Source organism: Tachypleus tridentatus, chromosome 9 (assembly GCF_004210375.1).
Source record: "Tachypleus tridentatus isolate NWPU-2018 chromosome 9, ASM421037v1, whole genome shotgun sequence".
NCBI lineage: Eukaryota > Metazoa > Arthropoda > Merostomata > Xiphosura > Limulidae > Tachypleus > Tachypleus tridentatus.
Window position 1 is genome coordinate 98,767,542 of NC_134833.1, and position 23,727 is coordinate 98,791,268.

Consider the following 23,727-nt stretch of genomic DNA (forward strand, 5'->3'; position numbering starts at 1 on the left):
GTTCAGTATAAAAAATGATGATGTATCAACACTATCAATCCCATTTACATATAGATACCTCAGTCAAATCTTCTCTAACTCTTCTTTTTTCAAGAAAAAACAAATTTAAGGATCTCAGTTTCTTCTCCTATGACAACCCCTCCATCCAGGTACCATTTTAGTAACCTTCCTTTAAATCCTTTCTAATAATTCAATGTCTTTCCTAAGGTAAAGAGCCTAAGAATGAATACAGTACACAAAAGTCAACCTAACCAGTGACTTGTACAATTAATTTATAACCTCTTTAGACTTGTATTCAGTGTTTCTGTAGATACAATCTAAAATCCTGTTTTCCCTGCCACTAGTAGCAGCACACTGCTTGGATGACTTTAGAGACTGATCAACTATTACACCAAGTTTCCTTTTCTTCATGACACTGTTATGATTATTCCCATACAAATTATTCTTATAATTCAAATGATGATAACCCCCATTCATTATCTTGCATTTATTATGATTAGAACCTCTCTGCTACTTATTTGCTCAACTCACTAAATGATCAAAATCCTTTTGTAAATCAGTAGCATTCCTTTCATAGCTAGCAACATCCGAGATCTTAATATCATCTATGAATTTTAGTAATTTATTGACCACTCCTTCATTTACATAATTGATGTGAATCAAAAAGAGCAAAGGTCTTGAGCCTGAGCCATGAGGTGCCCCACTTGTGTCATTAACCCAGTTTGACTGAACTCCATTTATAACAACCCTCTTCCTTTTTCCATCCAGCCACTTTTCTATCCTGTTTGCTAAAGTTATCCCCTTCACTTATAGAGATAATTTCTTTACAAGCCTTTTATGTGGCATTTAAAATTCAGATACACCAAATTTACACCATTACCCTCATCTACGTAACCAGTAACCTTTTCAAAGAATGTAGAAAGATTTGTAAGGAAATATTTTTATCTTAGTGAAACCATGTTGACTCTCAGATAAAATTCTAAACTTTTTTAAATGACTTTACAAAACATCTTTTAACACACTTTCCAAAACGTTTTCCACAGTTGATGTAAGAAATAATGGGTCTGTAATTACTAGGACAATTTTTATCACATACCCTATAAAGAGGAGATACATTAGCTAACTTCTAATTTTCTGATACCTGCCAACTGGTTCCCTGCTGGAACAGTGGTAAGTCTTTGTAAATCTGCAGTAGTAAAAACCAAAGAAAAAACAAAATAATGCAGCCCTCTTTTAATCATTACATACTAGTCTACCTTTATCATCCTTCAAGAGTCCTATACCCATTTTAACATTTTACTTACCCTTGATGTATTTAAAGAAATCCTTAGTGTTATTTTTTACATTTTCAGTCAATCTTTTCTCCTTCATTTTTGATGTTCTAATTTCACCAACTTTTATATCATGTTTTAAGTCTCCTGTCATACCAGTCCATTTAAATGTCTTAAATTTATGATGCTTTTCTTTAATTTTACCTGTTAAACTGTATGTGAAACAATCTGGTTGTTTATTTGCAGCTGTCCTTTTCTTTTTATAAGAAATATGTTTATCTTGAATATTTAAAAATTTATTTTTAAAAATTTTCTACATCTGATCAGTGTTTCCAGATATTTTAGTCACCCACTTCACAGATAATTCTTGTAGGTAGTGAAGGGACCTCCCAGGGAAGGTTCTCTTCTTTCAGTTTATCTCCTCTGGGATCTAAACATCCACCCATGTGTTTGCTGTGCATGATGACCCATGAAGGGGAGAAGAGGATCCTGATGGTTGAGGGGTCTAACCTTAACACACCACTTTGGCCTTGAATTCCTGCAGAGGGGCAACCTTGGGGTGGCCTCCCCTTGGGCAAGTTGGCTTGTCCACTTGGGCTAAGGTTGACCAAGTACCAGTGTTTGATGTTCTCAATAGGTGTTGTGGACATTGTATCTGATGCTGGTGTTTGGGTATAGTGCTCATGAAACCCTGGCATTGCTGTAGTGTCCTTGTTTGGCACTGTAGGGCTTTGTGGGTGAGTGGGCACTGAAATGTAGCTTCTTTATTATGGACACCCCTCTTTCTGACAAAATAAATAAAATGAAAAAAATGAAAGAAAAACAGATCTGAAGAAGTTGGCCAAGAAGTTGCTGATACCCAGAGCATTGCCAGTACACTTGGCAAAAGCATTTCTCATGCATCTAGTGCTTCTGCTTCATCCCCATCTATTTAGCCATCAAAACAAGGGTAGAATGATTGCCTTTTTCCTTTTGAGTTGATCATCTCTATGACTATAATCACCTTCTCATGCTGGTGGAACTTAAACTTGCTCTTCATTGGTTTGGCAGTACATCAGTCAGACCTGATGATATTCATTATGAGATGTTGTGTCATCTTTCTCCTGCCTCTCCTTTTAAATGCTGTCCTGCTGCTTTGACAAGCTGTCTGTGTAAAATCCTTTAGGGGATTGCTAATGCTTGTCTTGTTTGGCTTCTCGAATCAAACAACCACCTTTCACCCACTCATTGTCAGCTCTCCATCATGGATCACCTGATTCGACTTGAAACATCAACCAGGAAAGTTTTTCTCAAGTGACAACATTTTGTTTATGTATTTTTTACCTTGAGAAAGCTTATTATACAATGTGGAGGTATGGTATCTTGCATGACCTCCACTTGTATGGGTTGCGAGGCATTTTACCGATTTTTATGAAACATTTTTTGATGAATCAGCAATTTCAAGTCTGAGTGGGTTTGACACTTTCCCATTCTTTCCCACAAGAACATGGAGTCCCTCAGGGCTGTATCTTGGGTGTCACACTTTTCATTATAAAGATTAATAGCATCAGTGGACAACTACCCCCTGCAGTTGAAAACAGTCTCTTTGTCGATGACTTCTACATCTCGTGTCAGTCTTCAATTATGAGGTATGTTGAGAAGCAGCTACAGACTGCCCTCAATTATTTACTGAAGTGGATCACAGTAAATGGTTTCAACCTTTCTTTCTCCAAAACTGTTTGCATGCATTTTTACCATCAATAGGGTATTCACCCTGATCCTGAATTCTGTACTGCTGAAGTTGTCCTTCCCATGGTCTCTGAGGCAAAGTACTTGGGGCTTATATTTGACTGTAAGCTGACCTTTATTTTACATATCAAGCAGATATGTGTCAAGTGTACAAGGGCACTGAATATCCTCTGTGTCCTCTCTTCCACCTCTTGGAGAGCTGATCGATGTTCCATGCTAAAAATCTATTGTGCCCTTATTCAATCAAAACTTGACTACAGGTCTCTGGTCTTTAGCTCTATCAGGACCTCAGCCTTGAAAATGTTGGACCCTGTTCACTGTCAGGGACTTTGGCTCTGCACAGGGGCCTTCTGCACTTTCCAGTCCAGAGTTTGTACATATAGTCCCCTGAACCCCCTCTATACCTTCATTGTTTGCAACTGTCTTTAATGTATGCTTCAAAATTTCAATCTTTACTTCAGCATCCCACATGGGGTTGTGTTTTCCTTCCTCAGTGGGCTACATTTTTTCATAATAGATGGTCTGCCATTGTTCCTGTTAGCTTTTATCTCCAGATGAAGTTGGATGAACCGGGTCTATCTTTGGATGAGATAGCAGTATCCACAGGTCAGTCCATCCCACCATGGCCGATTACTATCCCCAAACGTGAACTTTCTTTGAGTCATCAGAAGAAGACAGATACTATTTGCCAAAGATATTATGAACCATCCTTCCATTCCCATTTATACACATGGGTCAAAATGAACTGACCCTGTGGTCTCTGCCATTATTGCCATGATTTGGTTGTTGCACACAGAATCTCCTGTAAAGTTTCTGTGTTCACTGCCAAAATGTATGCTGTTTCTCTTGCCCTGGATCATACAGAAGCTTTGTAGTACATGAACTGTACTATTTATACCAATTAACTTAGCTCTCTGTTAGCCCTGGAATTGAATCATGTCAGTTCTCACTGATATTCAAAACAAACTGGCCCATTTTTCTTTAAAATCTTCTTCAATCCAATTTTTCTGGGTACCAGCCCAGGTTGGTATTCATGGGAACGAGTTTGCTGACACCATAGCTAAGTCTGTCTGTTGTGGTACTATCACTGCTGTGCCTGTTCCATACATGGACTATGGTTCTGTGTTCAATGCTCAGCTCCTTGCCATTTGGCAGTCGACTTGGAGTGAGCAACGTGAAAACAAGCTTTTCCAAATAAAATCCTTTATTGGGCTTTGGCCATCTTGTTTCCATAGGAATCAGAAAGAAATTGTCCTAATTAGACTATGCATTGGTCACAGTTTTTTAACTCATTGTTTTCTTTTATCTGGGACTGATACACCAATGTGTTGTCTGTGTGAAACTCAGGTCACAATAAACCACAGTTTACTGACTTCCCATCATCAAGACTTAACAACAGCACTCATTTTAAACATGTTTTGTCCCAAGGTTTACTCATAACCATCACCAATGACACTGTCCACCATACAAATGTTTTTAGTTTTTTTAAAGGTCATTGACCTTTTTAACCCTAATTAAGTTTTTATTCATAAATGGCAAGCATTCTGTACAGAAAGATAATGCCAGACTAGGTGATGCCTGGAGATGCAATGTTTCTTATTTTATAGTAAGAATAACCATAATTTATGTGGGTTGGATGATGCTTGTATCCTAAGAATTTCTTTACTGATTGTTATGTTCACAGTCTAACACAACATTTAAATTCTAACACGTTAAATAGACTGCAGTTAAGATTTAAGGTAGACATGAATTATTTAATTTAAATCTACTTGGTTTGTTTGTTGTGTGGTAAAAACACCACTATTATCAGGTCATCCAATACGTAATATTCAATTTTAGGTTCAGAAAAAGATAAAGAATTTAAAATACTTTTGATATTATTTAATCAATAATGTATGTTCCATTATTATCTATCAATTACTTCCTGTAAATGATTCACAAGCTTCTGAATGCCGCTTCTATAAAATTCTTGGGGTTTAGTGTAAAAGAATGTAGAGAGGGTAGTTTTGACATCTTCATGTGTTCCAAGTTCTTTTCCATCAAGATAGTTTTGCAAACTTTAGAACAGATGATAATCAGATAGGGCCAAGTCTGGAGAATAAAGAGGATGTGGAAGTTTCTCCCAGTCTAACTCTTCGATCTTTGCAGATGTGATCCTTGCTGTATGGGGCATTGCATTATCTTGGTGTAATGCAACACCTTTACAATTGGTCAAAGGAGACCTCCTTTCTTTCAGTGCAACATTCAAGCGTTCTAACGGTTGACAGTAGAAGTATGATGTAATCGTTACATTGAGTGGCAGCAACTCAAAGTGGATCACACCAGCAATATCCCACCAAATGCTTAACAAGATTTTTCTAGGGTGGAGGTCCATTTTGGGCTGTGCTTTAGCTAGTTTACCTGCACTGAGTCATTGTCTGGGGCACTTAACATTTTTATAATATATCCATTTTACATAACCATTCACTGACATGTTCAAAAAAGTTGAGTTATGTTCACGAGAGTGCAAAGAAGTGCAAATGTCCACTCTTGCTCTAAGGTTGGCTTCTGTCAAATCATGGGGGACCCATTTTCCAAGTTTTGACACTTTTCCCAGCTGTTGCAAATGACGGAGAATTGTTGAGTGGGCTGAATTAAGCTTCTGTTCTTGTTTTTCAACTGTTACAGCAGCAGCAAGTCATCATTAAACTCAACAGGATGACCTTAAAATGGCACATCACTTAAGCTGTAGTCACCTGATCAGAGCTTCTGAAACTATCTTCAACATTTTCTTTCATTGGGAGACTCCGCATCATAAACACCTTGAATGTTTCGTGTTATTTCAGCTGCACTATTGCCTTTTTAAACTCATAAAGCATTATAGTCCTACTGTGCCCCTCATACACATCCATCTTTGTAAGGGTTTATTTGATTAATGATCTGAAAAAGTGAAGTTGGGTTATTACTGTTATTTGTCTGAACATTTTTCTACACTTCCTACTACATATTTTAGTCATTAAAGTTTTCTACAAAGACAGAAATGATAATGCACTTTCTGTATTAAATTTTTGGACATTACTTATAGGATGACTGGATATATGTCTGAAATTAAAATCACCCTTAATTATGACTTCATTAACAGCTGAAATCTTAATTTCATTGTGAAGTTTCTTACTAATTTCATCAGTGTCATTTGGTGGTCTGTAACAAATTCACACTAAAATCACTTTCCCTTTATAACCACAATTAGAAACCCAAATGGATCCAGTCTCTTTGCTATTATGTTTGACATCTTCAGTTTCAACATATAAAACCATTGCTCCCCACCTCTTTAATACTCTGTTCCTATTAAATAACCTGTAACCCTACATTTCAAAGAAACTTCTGTCATCAAAATCAACTACATTTTACCATATTAGTTATTTCCATCATATCAAAATCCTCTGTTCTTATCACTGCTCTAAAGTCACTTATTTTATTTCTTATACTTTTGTAGTATCAATTAAACTTATCCTTATAACCACTTCCATGCTCATTTTTTCTGATAAACTTTTCTCTGCCTCTTATTCTTTTTGCATTTGTCTTGTTTTGTTCCTCACTATTGTCTACTTCTAGTTTGAAACTTCCCTTACAAATGAATTAATAGCTTTGACAAACAAGCCAGTCCCTATCATAGTTAAATATAAATTATTCATTCCAAAAAACACCTTTTCTTCCACTGAAGTGATTCCATAAATTCAACCAGCCAATCTGCTCATCCTTGCATACTAATCTAAGTCTAGCATTTAGCCATGTTATCCGTCCCTACATGCACCACAAAAACTGCATTTGTGCTATCTCCCTTTATTATATCTCTTGCTTTGTCAGTTATATCCTTTATCTGTGCCCATGGGTAACATTGCATGATTTTTTTTTATATTTACCTCACAGATTATTCTTTCTGCATGCCTTGTCAAGGAATCATCCATAACTATAACCTCCTTATAATCCACATCCTTATCTGACCCTTTTGTTTTTCCTTCAATAATTCTACACCTACAGAAGCCAAGGGCTGGAATTTGTTGCTCAAAGGTTCCTTATCTGCTTTGTTCTCATATTATTTTAATAATTGAGGTCCCTTTTTGATTTCAGTATCTTTTGAAGAAATAACTTAAGAGTGCTTGAACCTAACTTCATAATCCATTAAATATATACTGCTAACTTTATTAGTAGTAGGGAGCATAGATTGATGGTAACAGGTATAGAACTAGATTCTTCTTCTCAGATGATAAGAGTAAATATATATATATATATATATATACATATTGACAATTTTCATGAAGTGTCTAGCATAAAAAGAATTATCTTTGCACTTTGTGTAGGAATGACTGAGTAGTGTTACAATTTTTCAATCAGAAGAACTGCTTAAAAGTATAAAGAACATCTTCAGAAGTTTTGGGATAGAAGCAGGTGTATGGTCCTTTAGGGAATACTCTAGGAAATAAATGACTTAGTAGCATTCAAAGCTTAAATGTTGAAAAAGTAAAATACTATCTTATGTCTGGTCTTTTATTTCCTGATCTTAAGAATTTGTATTTTCATCCTATTATATTCATAACCTGGGATAAAGAAATCAGAAACATTAATACAATTAAAACCCTGAGATTATCTTGTAAATTTCAATAAGATCACCTTATGCTCTTCTTTTCTCAAGAGAAAATAATATGAAATAACTTAACTATACCTGGAATCACCCTGGTAGCCATCCTCTGATCCCTTTCCAGTAAGTTCATATATTTTCTTAGATGAGGAGATCAAATCTGTACACACAGTATTTCAAGCAAAATCTCATTAATGATTTTCATAGAAAGGTAATTATTTTTTTGGTTTGTAAACAATATTTTTATGAACACAAATTCTTTTGGCTTTACTCCTAGCATTTGAGCACTGCTTTGATGGCTTGACTAACTTACCACAGTGCTAAGATTCTTTTCTTCTGTCATGTTGTTGAGTGGGTTTCTGTGTTTATTAAGCACTTGATCTAAGTTATCATAATTCAAATGTGTTATGAATTAATTCAAGTTATTCTTTAGTACTTAAAATCCTCAATACAACTAGAAACACCTAAGAGTTTAATGTAACCAGCAAATTTTACTAATTTTGTCCATATCAGTATCATTAAATAAGAAAGAGGAAACTCTTGAGGTACTCAACTAAAGTCAAGGGTCTATTTTGAATGAGCACCATAAATGACAGCTTTTTGTTCTTTCCCATCCAGCGACCTTAATATTATAACTTGCTTCAAGTATATTATTGTATTCAAAAGTATCATGAATATGGGTCATACAAGTACCATCATAATAGTTAATATTAAGTATTAGGATAAACTGTTGGTGAAGTGTAAATATATATTGCTATTGTATATGATATTTAGGTGTTAAATTGTTTTAAACATTTTTATTATCTTTTTGTATAGTTTTATAAATTATATGTGAAAATACATTAAGGATAATTATATTCAGCATATATTTAACACTTGCATGTTTGCATTATGGCAATACAAGATTACAAATGACTGCATGCAAGTCAGAGAGTTTACCAGTTCAATATTCTCTCTAACATTGATATTCTTAATAGATGCATGTCACTTGCATTGTAGTATTCATTGACTTAAGATTTTGTCATTATTATAATAATATACACTTTGAATGTTTTATACATTCAACCAATCTGTATTTATGTTAAAATTTCTGCTTTTCTCTAAAATGTAATATACATTCTTTTCATTTAGATGAGATGGATTTGTAACTTTTATACAAGGGAAATGTGCTTCTCCATTTGATGTTTGAAACTTTGAAGAAGACACAGATAAGTCCTTGAAGATGTTTCACCAGTGTTTGTTTCATTTGATTTTTCTACACAATGTGATTATTACATTTATAGATGCAGTTCCAATTAGAGAAGGTAATTGTTAATAAAATCACATTTATAAAAGTCAAGAAAAGTGAATAATAATATTCAGGGATATGTCTAAACTGTTATTAGTTTAATCTTAAGTGAATTGAAGTTTCATAATATTATAACAGTTGTAAGAAACTTCATTTAATACTTACAAAAATATTAATGTATGTATCATGGCCATGTATGTAATTGTTCATATATCAAGTGTAATATCAATTTTCCATCTGGGTGTCATTGAAAAGTTAATAACTTGTTTTCAAGATTTAGTATTTAACCTTGAAATGAATAATATGATAATCTTAGTATTTTAAACTGCACAGTTATGTTTCATATCTTTTGTGTATGTGTAACTTTTTCAAAATTGGGTAATTTTAAAATATAACAAAGACTCAAAATTACAAGCTGAAATATGCTTTGCAGATTTTTAGAATATTGGCTCTTTTCTTAAATGTTTGATGTGTGAAATTACTTGTTTGTCCACTTGATAATCCTTGTATAATTATGCATTAATATTTTTTATAATCAAGTTGAAACCTTGGCATATGTAGGTCAGTAAAGCATCAGGCTTGAAACAGTTGTGTGAGCTGGAGATCTTTGATACAATTTACATTTGATGTAGATAATTTTCAACCCTATTAAATTCATAAACTGGTACCCAAAAGAGGGTGGGATAAATAGAAAATGTTTAATTGGACAATGCAAGTTTTTTGGGTTACGTGTAAAGTTGTAGTGTACAGGATTAGTTGAGGCATATTAAGCTGACCTACATAATTTTGCATGTATATTACATTAATGTTGAAAATCATGTATTTGTAAATCAGCTAACAACCAAATTATATTATTTTGACTATTTCACATTCATAAGTGATTTTGATTATATTTTGTATTATTAAGTTAATACCTACTAAAATATGTAAGTAACATTTTCACAGGTTTAAGAATTATAACAAAAGACATATATTTGAATTTTCAACATCAAGATTACTTTAGGAAACCCATACGTAAGGCATATTTATCATTTAAACTTATTTGACTTTCTAAATCAATTGACTAAAGTCTTCATGTACTGTGCACCTCTATGAAGCAGGTCATTGATTGCTGGTTTGTAGTTAACTGTATGAAAATTGTCTTGTTTTTGTGGCAACTTCAAGAATGAGAAAATTGCTCAACCAGTTTCTTATATAAAATTTTGCATATGTTTATGGTTTGACCTTTTGCTTTGAAAAATGTAATGACACTTCCAAAGTTTTTTTGATGCTGAATAAAAGTTTTCAAAGCATGGGTATTTTTGCTAAGTACCATTCCATTTTCACCTTGATTTATACTGCAAGAATAGTTTCAACATTTTCTTGATGTTTTGTACAAAATGAACACTTAGATAGAAAACAGCAATGAATCATTATTTTTCTGTCTTTCATTGGTTTGAAGTCTGATCAATCATTTCTAAGTCTGTCAATCACATAATTATTTAAGACAGTGGAAATAGTTACAATGAGAAGAATAAAATATTTTATTCTTAATATTCCTTTTGCTTTGCTGTTACCTAACCACAGTTAGTGGGATTCTAGTATTTTTGGATGGCCTCTCTAATTGCTTTAACTTCAACAGGAACCACATTATGACTGCATCTTTTACATCACACCTGCCAATCTTGCACTTACAACTGAGACTATAGTCAATATGTATTTCTGACATTTATCATACATTGGTCTGCATGTCTAAGTATATTACTGTACAAAAGGCAATGGACTTTCACCAGAATCTTGACACAAATGGGGATGACTCATTTTTCACTGAATATTTCTCTGCAACAGGTGAACCAATGAGTACAAAAGTTATAGTATTTGAAAGCATGAGTACTGTATTATTGCACAGTTTCAATAACTTTTGTCATTTGCCAAATTTTATGATAACCAAAACAGCAACTAATTTTAGTATAATCAATTCTGAACTTTAGGTTAATGATTTCACTTGGCATCTTAGTAAAATATTGAGAAGTACACTTCCAAATTTATAGCCAGACATGACATGTTGATTGCAAGAGGTTCTTTAATATGTAAGTTTTGTTTATTGGAAGCAAAAAAACAAAAATTATCGTATAATAAAAAAATTGTTACTTTGATAAGAGAACATTCTACAGGGTGGCTCGTAAGCCCCTACCCATCCATATATCTTATGTATCCAGTGTATCTGTGTGGTGTCACCAGTATTCTTGCACTCATGTACCCACATACTTGTCACAATACGCTCTTCAAGTGTAAATGGGCTTACATCAGTCATATTTCTCTGAAAAAAAAGAAACAAATTTATAATACATGCATAATTGAACATAACATAATAACATATGGATGGGTAGGGACTTATGGGCCACCCTGTATACCTTGCTTATGAATTTCTGGTTTTACAGTGTTACTCCTAAAAATTGTCATTGTTTCACAGTAAACCTTGATGTTTACAAACTATATTTTTCCCTTGACAACACTTTTGTGGAACTTGGGCAACATGTATTTCAACAAATCCATGGAATACTTATGGGAGGTAATTTCAGCTCACGCATTCAAAAGTTGTGTTTAATCAAACTTCTTCAAGTTTTACCTAGTTGTCCACGTTTTCTCAATAACATCAGGCACATTTGTCAACTGGAATTCAGAAGAAAAATTACTAAATACAAATCACATTACCATGATTTGGATATCATCTGTCCATTTCCAATTACAAATATGTGCTCTAATTTTTCATAAACAAAGATTTTCCTACAGAATTTTAATTATCAGATTTATTCAGCTTTGTAGAAAATTTGACAGTCATTTACTGTCATTTATTGTATGATTCTTTTGTTTATGTAATTCATTATTATTTTTTTCTTCAGGTATCTAACTCACAGCTAAACAGTAACATATCATTAGTAATTTATATGAGATGTCAAACTGTCCTGAAGTTATAATGTTGGATCTGACTCAAACTCTGATAAGTCCATTGTATAGCTTTCATATTGTATTTGCATAACCTATAGAACTTCCAAAATTATATATTTACAGTTTTCTAAGTATCCATGTATATTTTATATGGTATTTATTCTACCATGAACTGTTGCTAAATAAGCAATATAGGGCAAAATGATTAATTTAACTCTAACATCGAATACGTGTAATACCCTGTTGGAAAACACTCTTTAGACGTCATGGCTTGTATGCTTTGCCTGCACTTTGTACATATGTTTAATAGGCTTTTATTTGTAATAAGGTATTGTTAAGGAGAATTGTTCTAAATTTTAAATATACTGGTATCAAATTCTTCAAGGAATGTGAATTTTAGACACTGCATGAATCAAACCACTGGTGTTTGTGTTGCATAAGTTATCCTCACTATTCTTTCTGTGATGTTATTATTTTTAAAAGTATTTTTTCAAATGTTTAGTATATCTGTTTCAATTATTTTCTATTGTTATATATTTTTATTGTTTCCTTAGTTAGGACTAACTTAAATTTCCTAAGTTGGCTTAAACTTGTGAGATATTGAGATTATGGCTGAAAATATTTTAGAGAGCCAGAGTACCAAATGATGAAACAATGCATTCTAGTAATTATAAGTAAAAACATAAGAACATAGTATTAAATTAGATACTATATATTTATTACTGAGTTGGTATTTAGTTCTGATCTATATACACAGCTTTCTTTAGTAAGCAACAAGACTCCATTTTACATGATGAAATATTTTAAAGTAGTTCCAGTCTTGCAAACTAGCTTGTTTCTTTTTTATCAACATTAAATTCCACTGTTGTGTTAATAACGAGAATAGTATGTACATTATGTTGCTGCTTTTTTAGAAACAGCTAAAAATGTTGCTCAGGTGCTTAGCAGAGATTGTTTCTACACAAATCTAAACCTAAGCTAAGATTTATTTTCACAGTGAAAGCCTTCCCTTTTACCCTTCAAGTATACTTTGTTACTACACAAGTTTAAAAAAATTAAAGAACTGTTTCTCTTGAAATAAATTCTCAAGAAGTTGCTACAAATTGAATCTTAAAAAAGATTAACTGCATAATTATATCTATATAAATAAAAGCCATGGTCTGTTGGTACTGGTCATATTGTCTCAGTGGATTGAGAACCTAAACCTCAAGTAGAAATCTCATGTTCATATAGCAGTACATATGGGATATCTTGTAATTTATTTTTAATATAAGAAAAACATCAATACCATGATATTTTAAATTAATATTTTTAACATTGAATATAAAACACTGGATGCCAAAGTGGTTATAGCATTTGATTATCATGCAGAAGTCTCACACTCAAATCCCAGTTGAGTTGGATTTTTTTTTTTAAGTAAATTATTATATTTACAGCAAGTTATTTCAATACCATTATAGATATAAATTAAATCAGGATTTGGGATATTGGATAAGATTCAAATTAAAAGATGGCATTTGAACTTAACAGTTCTAGCATCATCTCTGAAATAAATTCTAAACTAAAATTCTGAATAACAATGAATGTGGTTCAGAAACAGTGCAAGAAAAAAAATATTTAGCAAGTGTAGGAAAACATAGTTGGATGGCATGACAAAATCAAGAAAACAAATATGTAGGATAACTGAAGCTGCACAAAAACAACTGATAGTGTCAAAAAAGCTCATAAAGAAAGGAAAAGACAAATTAATGCTTAAAGACATTCAAGTTGGTTCTGACCCCATATGTCTTTTGTGCACATTCAGTGAGTACATCAGCTAGTCTGGTATAAAGACAACACTAATATTTGAATAAGCCACCAGAATACAGTATACTGGTACTTCCCCACTGATGCTTTGTAAAAAATTTTCATTACAGTGTGTAAGTACTCTGAAACTATAAGATTCTTGCATCAAATAATTTAAATAAAATACCATTAAGAGTATTGTGAGACCAATATTGTGTTACTGAGGCAAATTGGAAAATTTTGCAAATGCAACAAACTATGTGGTGGAATTAATGATGAATAAACATTACTATTTTGGCATATACTTTTTTTAAAATAAAATGTCACAACAAAAGCTCACATAGGTTGAGGTTTCAAAATTATTAGGTTTAATGTAGCTGAAAAAGTGAAAATTGTTAAAGAAGATTTGGCATATTTTTCTACTGTAACATGCAAAAAATGTTAAGACCATGTAAGAGTAAACATGATATCAAAACTATATCTTTTATTGTCTCCAGAGGTTCAGCCAAGTCAGTTTGATATGACAGCACTGTTGCCAGGTGTGGTAACAGGTGCTCTCTTAGTATGTTTGCTGCTGCTGTTAGCTGGATGTTTGTGCTGCCCATATGCCAATGGGTTAAAGGTAAGGTTTTAAGTTTTTTCTTTTTTCTACTTTTGTAGTATTATAAACCAAAATTTTGATGATAAAGACATAATCTTTACATTATAGTTTTCTCTCTCCTCTTTTTTTCTTAGGGTCAAGTAAGTATTGTTAAATATATAAAATAAGGTACATATGACAATGTACAATGTGTTTGTGTTCCACAGAAGACATTCAATTATTCATGGTAACTTTTAACACATAAATACTTTGCAGTTTATTTATTTTCAACAATTGCTTAGGCTTCAAAATAAATTTATTTGAAGCATTCATAAAAGGTGATGATAAATTTATAAGTTAAAGAATGAACAAAGCACATGAAAAAAATGGATGAAAGTGCATTTTAAGGTTGAAATAAAGTAATTATGGAGAGTTAAGTGTTTCAAAATGTGAATGATCCTGCTTTGTCTTTTGATGTTACATTGTCAGTTTAGTATGTGGTACAGTATATGTATGCATTGATCTAAAACGTGAACAAGCTAAAATTTTAGTACGAAACTTCTATTAAAGTGTATTATAATGTTGATTAGTTTTAAGATGAAAACTTTCTTCTTTATATATGCTGCAGTCAGATGGTGTTGTCACTGTACATGTCATTTCTGTGAGTATTGACTCTAATTTTTGAAGTAAACTTTTTGTTTTAATAATATTTTTGTTAGAAACCTCATTGAAAATGTGTCCTTTTTGTTATAAATGTTTTGACGTCAGGTAAGGTTTCCCCTTTCTTTCTTCTGCATTTCACTACATGACATTAAAGAACAATTGTAACTTCATTTTTATTTTTACTCAGTACTGGTGTTGACCCAAAAGAATTGACTTCACTTGTTTTGATAAGGTTTTATTTCAGTCTAGTCACTTGAAACCAGATAAACAAGTTATTTATTATCTGATTATAAACTTTAGCATTTTAATACATGTGTAGTTTCCACCTGAGAAAGCATAAAATTGACTTATATAAAATAATGGAATAAAATATCCATAAACACTATGTGTGAACTGCATGTTATTTTTAAGTTGCTTCAGGTAAACCAAAGAAATTGTTTTTGGAAGTATTATGCTGACTGAAGAATTTGAAATTATGTGCAAACGAGTTGCAGTATAACCAGTATTTTTATAATATTTTTAACTGTATCCAGTTTAACCACAATTGATGATTTTAACTTTTGGCATTTTGTAAAACTATTGGAAGATTTAAATTTGTTATTGTTTTCATTTTTATAATACATGATGTGTGCAGAGTAAGGCTTATTTATAAAAGAAATAGTAAATTATATTAAAGTAACCTGATGTAATTGAAAATTAGTTAGTTTTTTGTTTTTTTAATTAGCTGTTGCAAAAGCAATTCAGGATATTTTATTTTAATACCTTTTGAATTTATAAGTTGTAAGATCATAAATTTGTATATTAAGAAAATAAGCTAATATTTCCTAACATAATGAGCAATAAAAAACAACTGAGTGTTAAAGACTAGAACTCTAACTTTTGCTTTTTATATGGTGCTTTAAAAAGTAAACAAAATTAATAGGTTTAAAACTTTTATGTGAAACGTACACATATTTTAATAACTGATTTTTAGATACTTCTGCAAATAAATAACATTTAATTTCCTTCACTATGCTCAAATAATAAACTTTCATATTTAAAATTGAAGTTGTATAGTTATCTTTGTTGCTACAAGCATATGTAAACATTTTGTTTCTGAATGTCATTTGTGAATTGTTTGTAAAATTGTATTGTCCTTAAGATCCAGCATCTAGAATGACTTATAACATATAGAATGCACTCTTTAAAAAATTGTTTAAGAAAATTAGCATTATAAAGTTCTAATGTCATTGAAGAGTATGAGAAGAAATTTTTGGGAGGCTAAAATGTAGATTGCCCTTTTGATGTGAGTATCATTTAGTATCGTAATGTTGCAAGTTGAGAAGTCAGTTCTCATGTACTTACAATTACTACTTGTTCTGGCCTCTCATTTTGACATTTTTTTTTTAAATACTGGAATGAAAACAAATAGGAAAGACATAGTCCAACATTTTGGTGTTGAAAATACTAGCAGTCCCAATTAAAAAAAGGAAGTGCTTAGACAATATATGGCTATTTATCCAAGCAGAATTAATTAAAAGTAAAAATAATGGTAGTCTTTTTTAATATAATTTTATTACTTTTGCCAGAAATGGATGTGCAAAGTAAATTGTAGAAATTCATTTATAAAGTTTGAACTGTCTTTTAAAATTTGGTGTGAAGCTGTATTCAACTAGTGTATGTGGGTCTTGGAATTTATGCATTAATTAGTAAAATTCACTTGAAAATATATGTTTAGCATACCATTGCACAATAAATGTTGTGTCATAGCATTTTTATGGTGCAGTAAAAGAAAGTGTGATTTTAAAGTAACAGTTGAGAATGCAAGTCAACTTTTAATGAAATTATTTGGATATATGCAACTTGTTGATGAAAATATAAATAAAAAATGTGATTACTGTACAATATAAACTATCTTCAATGTTACAAACCCAATATTAAAATATCAGTGAATTGTATATTTAGAATCCAATAAACAGAAATAAAACTTAACATAAAAACCAAAACAAAATTCATGAGATATTTATAAACTAATGATTATATAACAGTTAAATGTTGTATATGAAAGCAAACAAGCAAAGTATAAATTGACAAATGTTAACATAATTAAGGATATAGGAGTAAATATGTAATATAATATGTTATTTGATAGATGAAAACCTTGGCTTTCTGTTGGGTAGAAATAATATATTATTAAACATGAGAGAGAACTGTTGCAAATTCTGAGAGAGAGGATGCAACAGGTGGATGTGGCAGAGGGGTCTGATTTTTTGTTTCATGCTTCTGTGACTGAAAATTAAAGGCTGTGAAAATTAAGCTTCATCTGAGCCATGAAAATATTATAAGTAATTTTGCTTGAAGCTTTGTACTCCTTGGAGGGAGGAGTGTTAAATATATTATAGAAGAGGGGATGTTGAGAGAAAAAAATATCATATTTCACACACTAGGGGAAATTTAATATTTTTTTTAACATTGCTTTATAAAATTAAAAATGTAAAACTTGTATACTATTTCAATATGGACTATTAGCTATGATTTTATGCCATACTAATTGGTATTACATGAACAAACAAAAAGTAGTTCAATTAAAGTTTGAATGTAACTCACTACAAACCTTCTGGCATGCATAATAAAGGATACCTGTGGCAAGAGAAGTAATTACTGCTGAAAAGTCACTAGACTTTTTTTTTCTCAAAAAGCCAAGGAGACCACATTGTGAAGAGAGTGATGAGGTCTTGCCCCTCAACAGATTAATTTAAAAACAATTTGTCAACCTTCAGTTCAGTTGCAATATCTTCAAGTCACTTCTTTTTCTGGTTAATCAATTGTTATATTTTTATAACAGCTGAGATGTTTGGTATTTCTTGCAGTTTTGAAGTTTTATATGCCAGGAACTGATTTGTTCATGAAATGTCATGTATGATACAATTAAATATTAGGGTTTGAAGCTGAATAAAAGTATTATTTTTGAATAAAATGATATCATTTATCATTTTTTCATTAGTGGATGTGTTCACAAGGAGATAATATGTTTAGTGCTGGATTTAGTTGTCATAATGTGTTAAAATGATGAATATAAAAGAAATTCTAAGCAATATTTGATAACTACTAATCAAATCCACCAAATTATTTTGTTCTCTGAATTCCTATTTTTTTTTTCTCTACTTCAACAGAATTTAGGACACAGTAATGGAATTGCTCTATCTCAGAGAACTTACCATAATCTTCCAAGATATTCAGTTGAATCAACATTTAACACTTTTCCACTGCAAGATCCTCTCCATAATCAACAAATCAGACAATTTTATGAAGATGAGGTTACATTTGATAGACTTCCAGAAATACATTCCAGGAAACCAGTCAGTTTGCCATCTGATCGACTGCCTCGTCCAGCATACTTCGGCCAAATTCCATCGAAACACTTTGCTCTGCATGAGTGGTTTGGTACAAAAGTTATTTACTTTTATGTTTTGATTTCTTTATCAGAAACAGCTTGCTTTGAGATATATTAGTTGGTTTAATTACTGCTATTGGATGTTTTATGTATTTATAAAACTGATGTATAATCTTTATTTTGTTTTTGTAGAATGTTTATTTTGTGACTTAGTGTTTATATTATTTTGGAATGTAGCAGGAAAATCAAGTTTTAGTTGTTTCTATAAAGGAACACTTCAATTATAAAATTACCTTCAATTATATTAAGGGAGAACCTGTCTAGTAATCTGAGTGACAAAGAAAACTAGTTGTATTGAGAGTGTTTACTAAATACTTGTCACTTTTGTAGGCAATAACCTTCCCCGAAGCCAAATCCGATACATACGAGAGCTTGGCAGTGGTTGGTTTGGTAAAGTGGTTGAAGGTGAGATTCGTCAGGCTAGCTTGAACCAAGGCAAATTTCAGATAGTCGTTAAAATACTTCGTGAAGATGCTTCACCTTCTGAACATAATTATTTCTTAAATGAAGTGGAATATTTCAGGTAAGTTGCTGTGGTGCAAATAATGTGACAAAATATTATATCAAAATACAATATTTAGGAAGATCTTCAGTGTGAAATTAAAAAAGTTATTCTATTGGTTTTCTCAGGAATAGTTTTGACTATCAGATGTTTAAGTGTTGGATATTTTACCATATTAGGGTTTTAGTTAATGCTCTCAACACAGGCTTGGTCGATTTGACCAACCATATAACCTCTCTGAACATGTTTGAATTCTTCATAGTTTTAATACTACAAACTTTTAATATAGTATGTATATCTTCAGAAGATTTAGCAGACCTTCACAAAACATTACAAGTCTCTTACACACAAAAAATCATGTAAAGATTTGTACATAATTATATTGAGTATTTGTTTTCAGTAGTCTGTATATAAAGCAGTTTTCATCTCAAAGTTCCTTTGTGTAATCCTTAAGACCTCCTAAGTACATTTCTAATGTTTTTTTTGATAAAACTTGATAGTTTACCTGTTATTTTCTTTACCCTAACTCAGAACTGCATTAATCAATTTGACTGACCTAGTAACCACCAAAAAAATAATAGAAATAAAAAAAAATTGAGAACTTGAAACTTGTATACTGTTAAAATATGGTTTATTAGCTAAGCTTTTATGCTATTCTAATTGGCATAACATAAACAGAAAATAGTTTAATAAAATTTTAAATGTAATATTCTAACACTTTGCATCATGTGCAGTAAAGGATGCTTGTGGCAATAGGTTTAAAATAAAGGCATTCCTTTGTATTGGTTTATTTTGGGCTTGAGTTGTTGTATAAGAAAGGCTTCTTTATAACTATATTAATAAATATATCCAACATCTAAGCATGCCCTCTACATTCCAACACTCAATTACACAACTGCCTTCAAGCATGCAGTCAACTACTGGTCAGTAACCCTTTCTTTCTTTGTGAATCTGAAGATGACTGAAGAAGGTTGAAACATTTTTTGCTCCTCTATTAGTGCTTTCTCTACCCATACCAGCCATTTTAAATGTATAAAAGGAAAATGTGTTTTTGCTTCATGTTCACAGGACACTGTATCATTACAACTCTGTTCTGTTGTATCTAAACAGATCCTTTCTACATAAAAATGCAATAGCTATGGAAGGAAATAATGCTTTCTCTCCTATTCATCTTTCTTCCATTTCCTGTTTATGAAACCATCCAAATCATGTTTTATGCCCTGTTTTGGCTCTCTGATGCTATGTTACATGCACTAAAGCATTTTGGGGCTCACTTCATCAGTGATTTATCCATTGGAATCCTTTGGTATCATGTAACTTACAGTCATATGAAAAGTTAGGACACCTTATGAAAGCCTGTGTATTTTTGTAACATTTTTGGATATATAGATATTTAATCTCAATTTTAACAATACTGAGAGATTATGGGAATATAACTAAACAATTAAAACTGAAGAAAAGACTTTTCAAGATCTTCTGTAAACGTAATTCTACAAAAATGCATATTCTAACTGAGGAAAAAGTTAGGACACCCCCACATTTATTCCCACTTAAAATGGCTCAACCCACACACAGGTGTATCACACCAGGTGCACATGATTAGAAGATTATTACTCAGCATTTTGAATGAGGCTTGTCCTATTTAAACATCAGAATTTAGTTTGGTGTGCTCCTGACTGTTGAAGTGAGAGTGAGCACCATGGTGAGAGCAAAAGAGCTGTCTGAGGCTTTCAGAAAGAAAATTGTAGCAGCTTATATGTTTGGTAAGGGATTTAAAAAGATCCCAAAAGATTTTGAAATCAGCCATTCTACTGTCTGGAAAATAGTCAACAAGTGGAGACCTTTCAAAACAACTGTTAACATGCCCAAGTCTAGTCGTCCAAGCAAGTTCACCCTGAGAGCAGACCGCAAGATGCTAAAAGAGGTCTCCAAACACCCTAACATGTCATCACGGGACCTACAGCAGGCTCTGGCTACTGTTGATGTGAAAGTGCATGCCTCTACAATCAGAAAGAGACTGCACAAATTTAACTTGCATGGGAGGTGTGCAAGGAGGAAACCTTTGCTCTCTAAGAGAAACATCAAGGCCAGACTGAAGTTTGCCAGAGAGAATATAGACAAAGACCAGGACTTCTGGAATAATGTTCTTTGAACAGATGAGTCAAAATTTGAATTATTTGGACACCAGAACATAGGACATGTTTGGCGTAAACCAAATACAGCATTCCAGGAAAAGAACCTCATACCAACTGTGAAGCATGGAGGTGGAAGTGTCATGGTTTGGGGCTGCTTTGCTGCAGCAGGACCTGGACAGCTCACAGTAATAGAATCCACCATGAATTCTACTGTGTATCAGAGGGTGCTTGAGGATCATGTGAGACCATTTGTACAAAAATTAAAGCTGAAGCGGAACTGGACCCTGCAACACGACAATGACCCAAAACATACCAGTAAATTCCCCAAGGACTGTCGGAAAACAAAGAATTGGAGAGCCCTGGAATGGCCAAGTCAAAGCCCAGATCTTAATCCCATTGAAATGCTGTGGGGTGGCTTGAAACAGGCTGTACATGCAAGAAACCCCTCAAACATCTCACAGCTGACAGAATTCTGCATTGAGGAGTGGGGCAAACTTTCTTCAAACTGATGTCAGAGACTGGTAGATGGCTACAAGAAGCATCTCACTGCAGTTATTTCAGTCAAAGAGGGTAACACTAGCTATTAGGAGGTAGGGTGTCCTAACTTTTTCCTCAGTTAGAATATGCATTTTTGTAGAATTACATTTACAGAAGATCTTGAAAAGTCTTTTCTTCAGTTTTAATTGTTTAGTTATATTTCTATAGTCTCTCAGTATTGTTGAAATTGAGATTAAATATCTATATATCCAAAAATGTTTCAAAAAATACAGGATTTCATAGGGTGTCCTAACTTTTTCACATGACTGTAACCCCTGTTACTTTAACAATTTGGATTTTTCATCTTGTTCAGAAGAAAGACTTAGGGTGTTATCTCTTCAAGTTTGACATATATTGATGACTCTAGTAGCTTAGTTGCATTGACTACTGAAGAAAATTGTACAGGCTGGCATGTAGACCACACCTAACACCTTTATATTACACTATTTACAAGACTAAGTAGTCTTCTCCTCTGATGGGTTTTGACTGTTTCCATGTGTTCTAAACTCTTGACTCAATTGTGACAGAGATGAGTAACTTCATTCCTTCTCAGGGACCTTCTCATCATTTTTATTTGGATCTCACTTCAGTGGTGACTGTTGCCTTGTAAGGTGTGCTTTGACAGATCTGCATTATATACCGGTAGACTAATAATTAAATTCCTGGTAGCAACAAGCTCTATTGAGGTGGAGTATTTTATAAGGCTGTCTGGGTGTTCCATATTTAATATAATATACAATATCAGACTGCCACTCATGGACTATCATGACTAAAACAGAAAGGGACTTTGTTAATCCCTAAATTGAACAAATAGATGTTTGTTTGCTTTTCAAAATAGTGAGTGTGGTTCACTTGTTGTACTGTCTTGGGAGCATCGTTCTTCAGTACTTCCCAGTGCAAGTTACCCCTTCTGCTCCTCTCTTCTAATGGATCAGTGGAGTCCTTACCAATATCATTTTCCAATTGCTGTAATGGTGGACAAAGGTCTGTTTGTCCTGAGTGATGTTTATACTCTTTATTCCACTTAAGAAGAAGAGGACAAAGCTAGATATTCTCCTACCTTTAACCCTGGATACTTTTCCCAGATGTTGGGTAGAGAGCCAGTCCAGCCTATGCAAGAGCCTCGTCATAATTCTAGTACAGATGACACTATGCTATTCAGTTGTGTGAACATGACCCTTTTTGGTTATTCATTCTCTTACTTTCCATGATCATGGAAGAGGGCTCTTGACTCTTTGTAATCCTGCATGAGGAATATCATGCCTATGAGCCATTGGTTGAACTTCAGTTGTTCCACATCCTCCTTGTAATTCCAGAGCAGAAGGTGTTATGTTGCATCCCTGGTTGAGAAATTAGAATTTCAGTTCATAATTCCAATTTAGCTGATCTCTGCTTTTTCAAGTTGAAATAAGTGTGAATTGGCTCCATAATTGGAAGTTCAGTCTTGTGTTTGGAGTTTCCTCAGGACTTGGGAAAAACTTGTTCAGTCGGATGTTGCTTTTTTCCTTCATATTTCCTGTGGATTATGTACAACATCCTGTAACTTTCAGAATGGGTTCTCCTCATATCATATTCCTATTATACAATTACATGTAATTGTGGTTTCGATGCCCTAGCCATTACACCTTCAATTTAGCTTTGCATCCACAGCCCTATAATTCCAATAACAAGGTAAATATGTTTTAGAAGTTTACATTTTCCTATACTGAAAATATATTTCTGATGATACCTCTTCTCACAATACCCCACCCTTCCTCCCAAGACAGCCAGTGTTTGAGTAGTGTAATCATGCCAGTCTCAAAAAAATGAATAAAAAAGAATAATAGGGAACTTGTATGTGGACTGGTTATAGATATCTTATTGATGTGGATGGATAGAGTCATATGATTAAAATCACTAGGGGCAATATAGTGTGTATAAAGACTGGAGCAAGCAAGGTAGAAGTCATACCAATGCTTAGACAGGCAGAGTAGAGATCCTCTCATTGGGATAAAGCTAAAGTGTGAAAAAAAAAGTATTATTGGAAATACATTTTTAGTATAAGAAAATATAAATGTATGTGAATATTGTATTTCATGTTTTTGAGATAGTTTGATTTTAGAATATCTTGAATACATTGCTCTGTTGTGTCAAACAATAGAAGATTTCTCTGTTTCAGTTAAACAGTACTAATTTGTTTCTGATAGGTTTTGTTTGTTAATTTCCCATGCTTTATGGAGAGATATTTTTTTAATGTTTGTGTTGAGAAAGAACTTCGGT

At 32.7% G+C, this 23,727-nt stretch overlaps 1 protein-coding gene across 6 annotated transcripts in view; it reads left to right on the forward strand.

The window, feature by feature from the left end:
- The window catches only part of LOC143225852 (uncharacterized), a 77,274-nt gene that overhangs the window by 3,505 nt on the left and 50,042 nt on the right, over positions 1–23,727 (forward strand). For 5 of the 6 annotated variants that reach the window (XR_013014107.1, XM_076455979.1, XM_076455983.1 and 2 more), the window contains exons 2-6: positions 8,749–8,921; positions 14,116–14,240; positions 14,827–14,859; positions 18,014–18,284; positions 18,625–18,817. Coding sequence is in view for 5 of the 6 variants with exons in the window: in XM_076455979.1 (XP_076312094.1) it covers positions 8,840–8,921; positions 14,116–14,240; positions 14,827–14,859; positions 18,014–18,284; positions 18,625–18,817 (704 nt within the window). In the remaining variant the exon portion in view is untranslated. The remainder of the gene's footprint in view (positions 1–8,748; positions 8,922–14,115; positions 14,241–14,826; positions 14,860–18,013; positions 18,285–18,624; positions 18,818–23,727) is intronic. The other variant, XM_076455984.1, reaches the window with a different exon arrangement.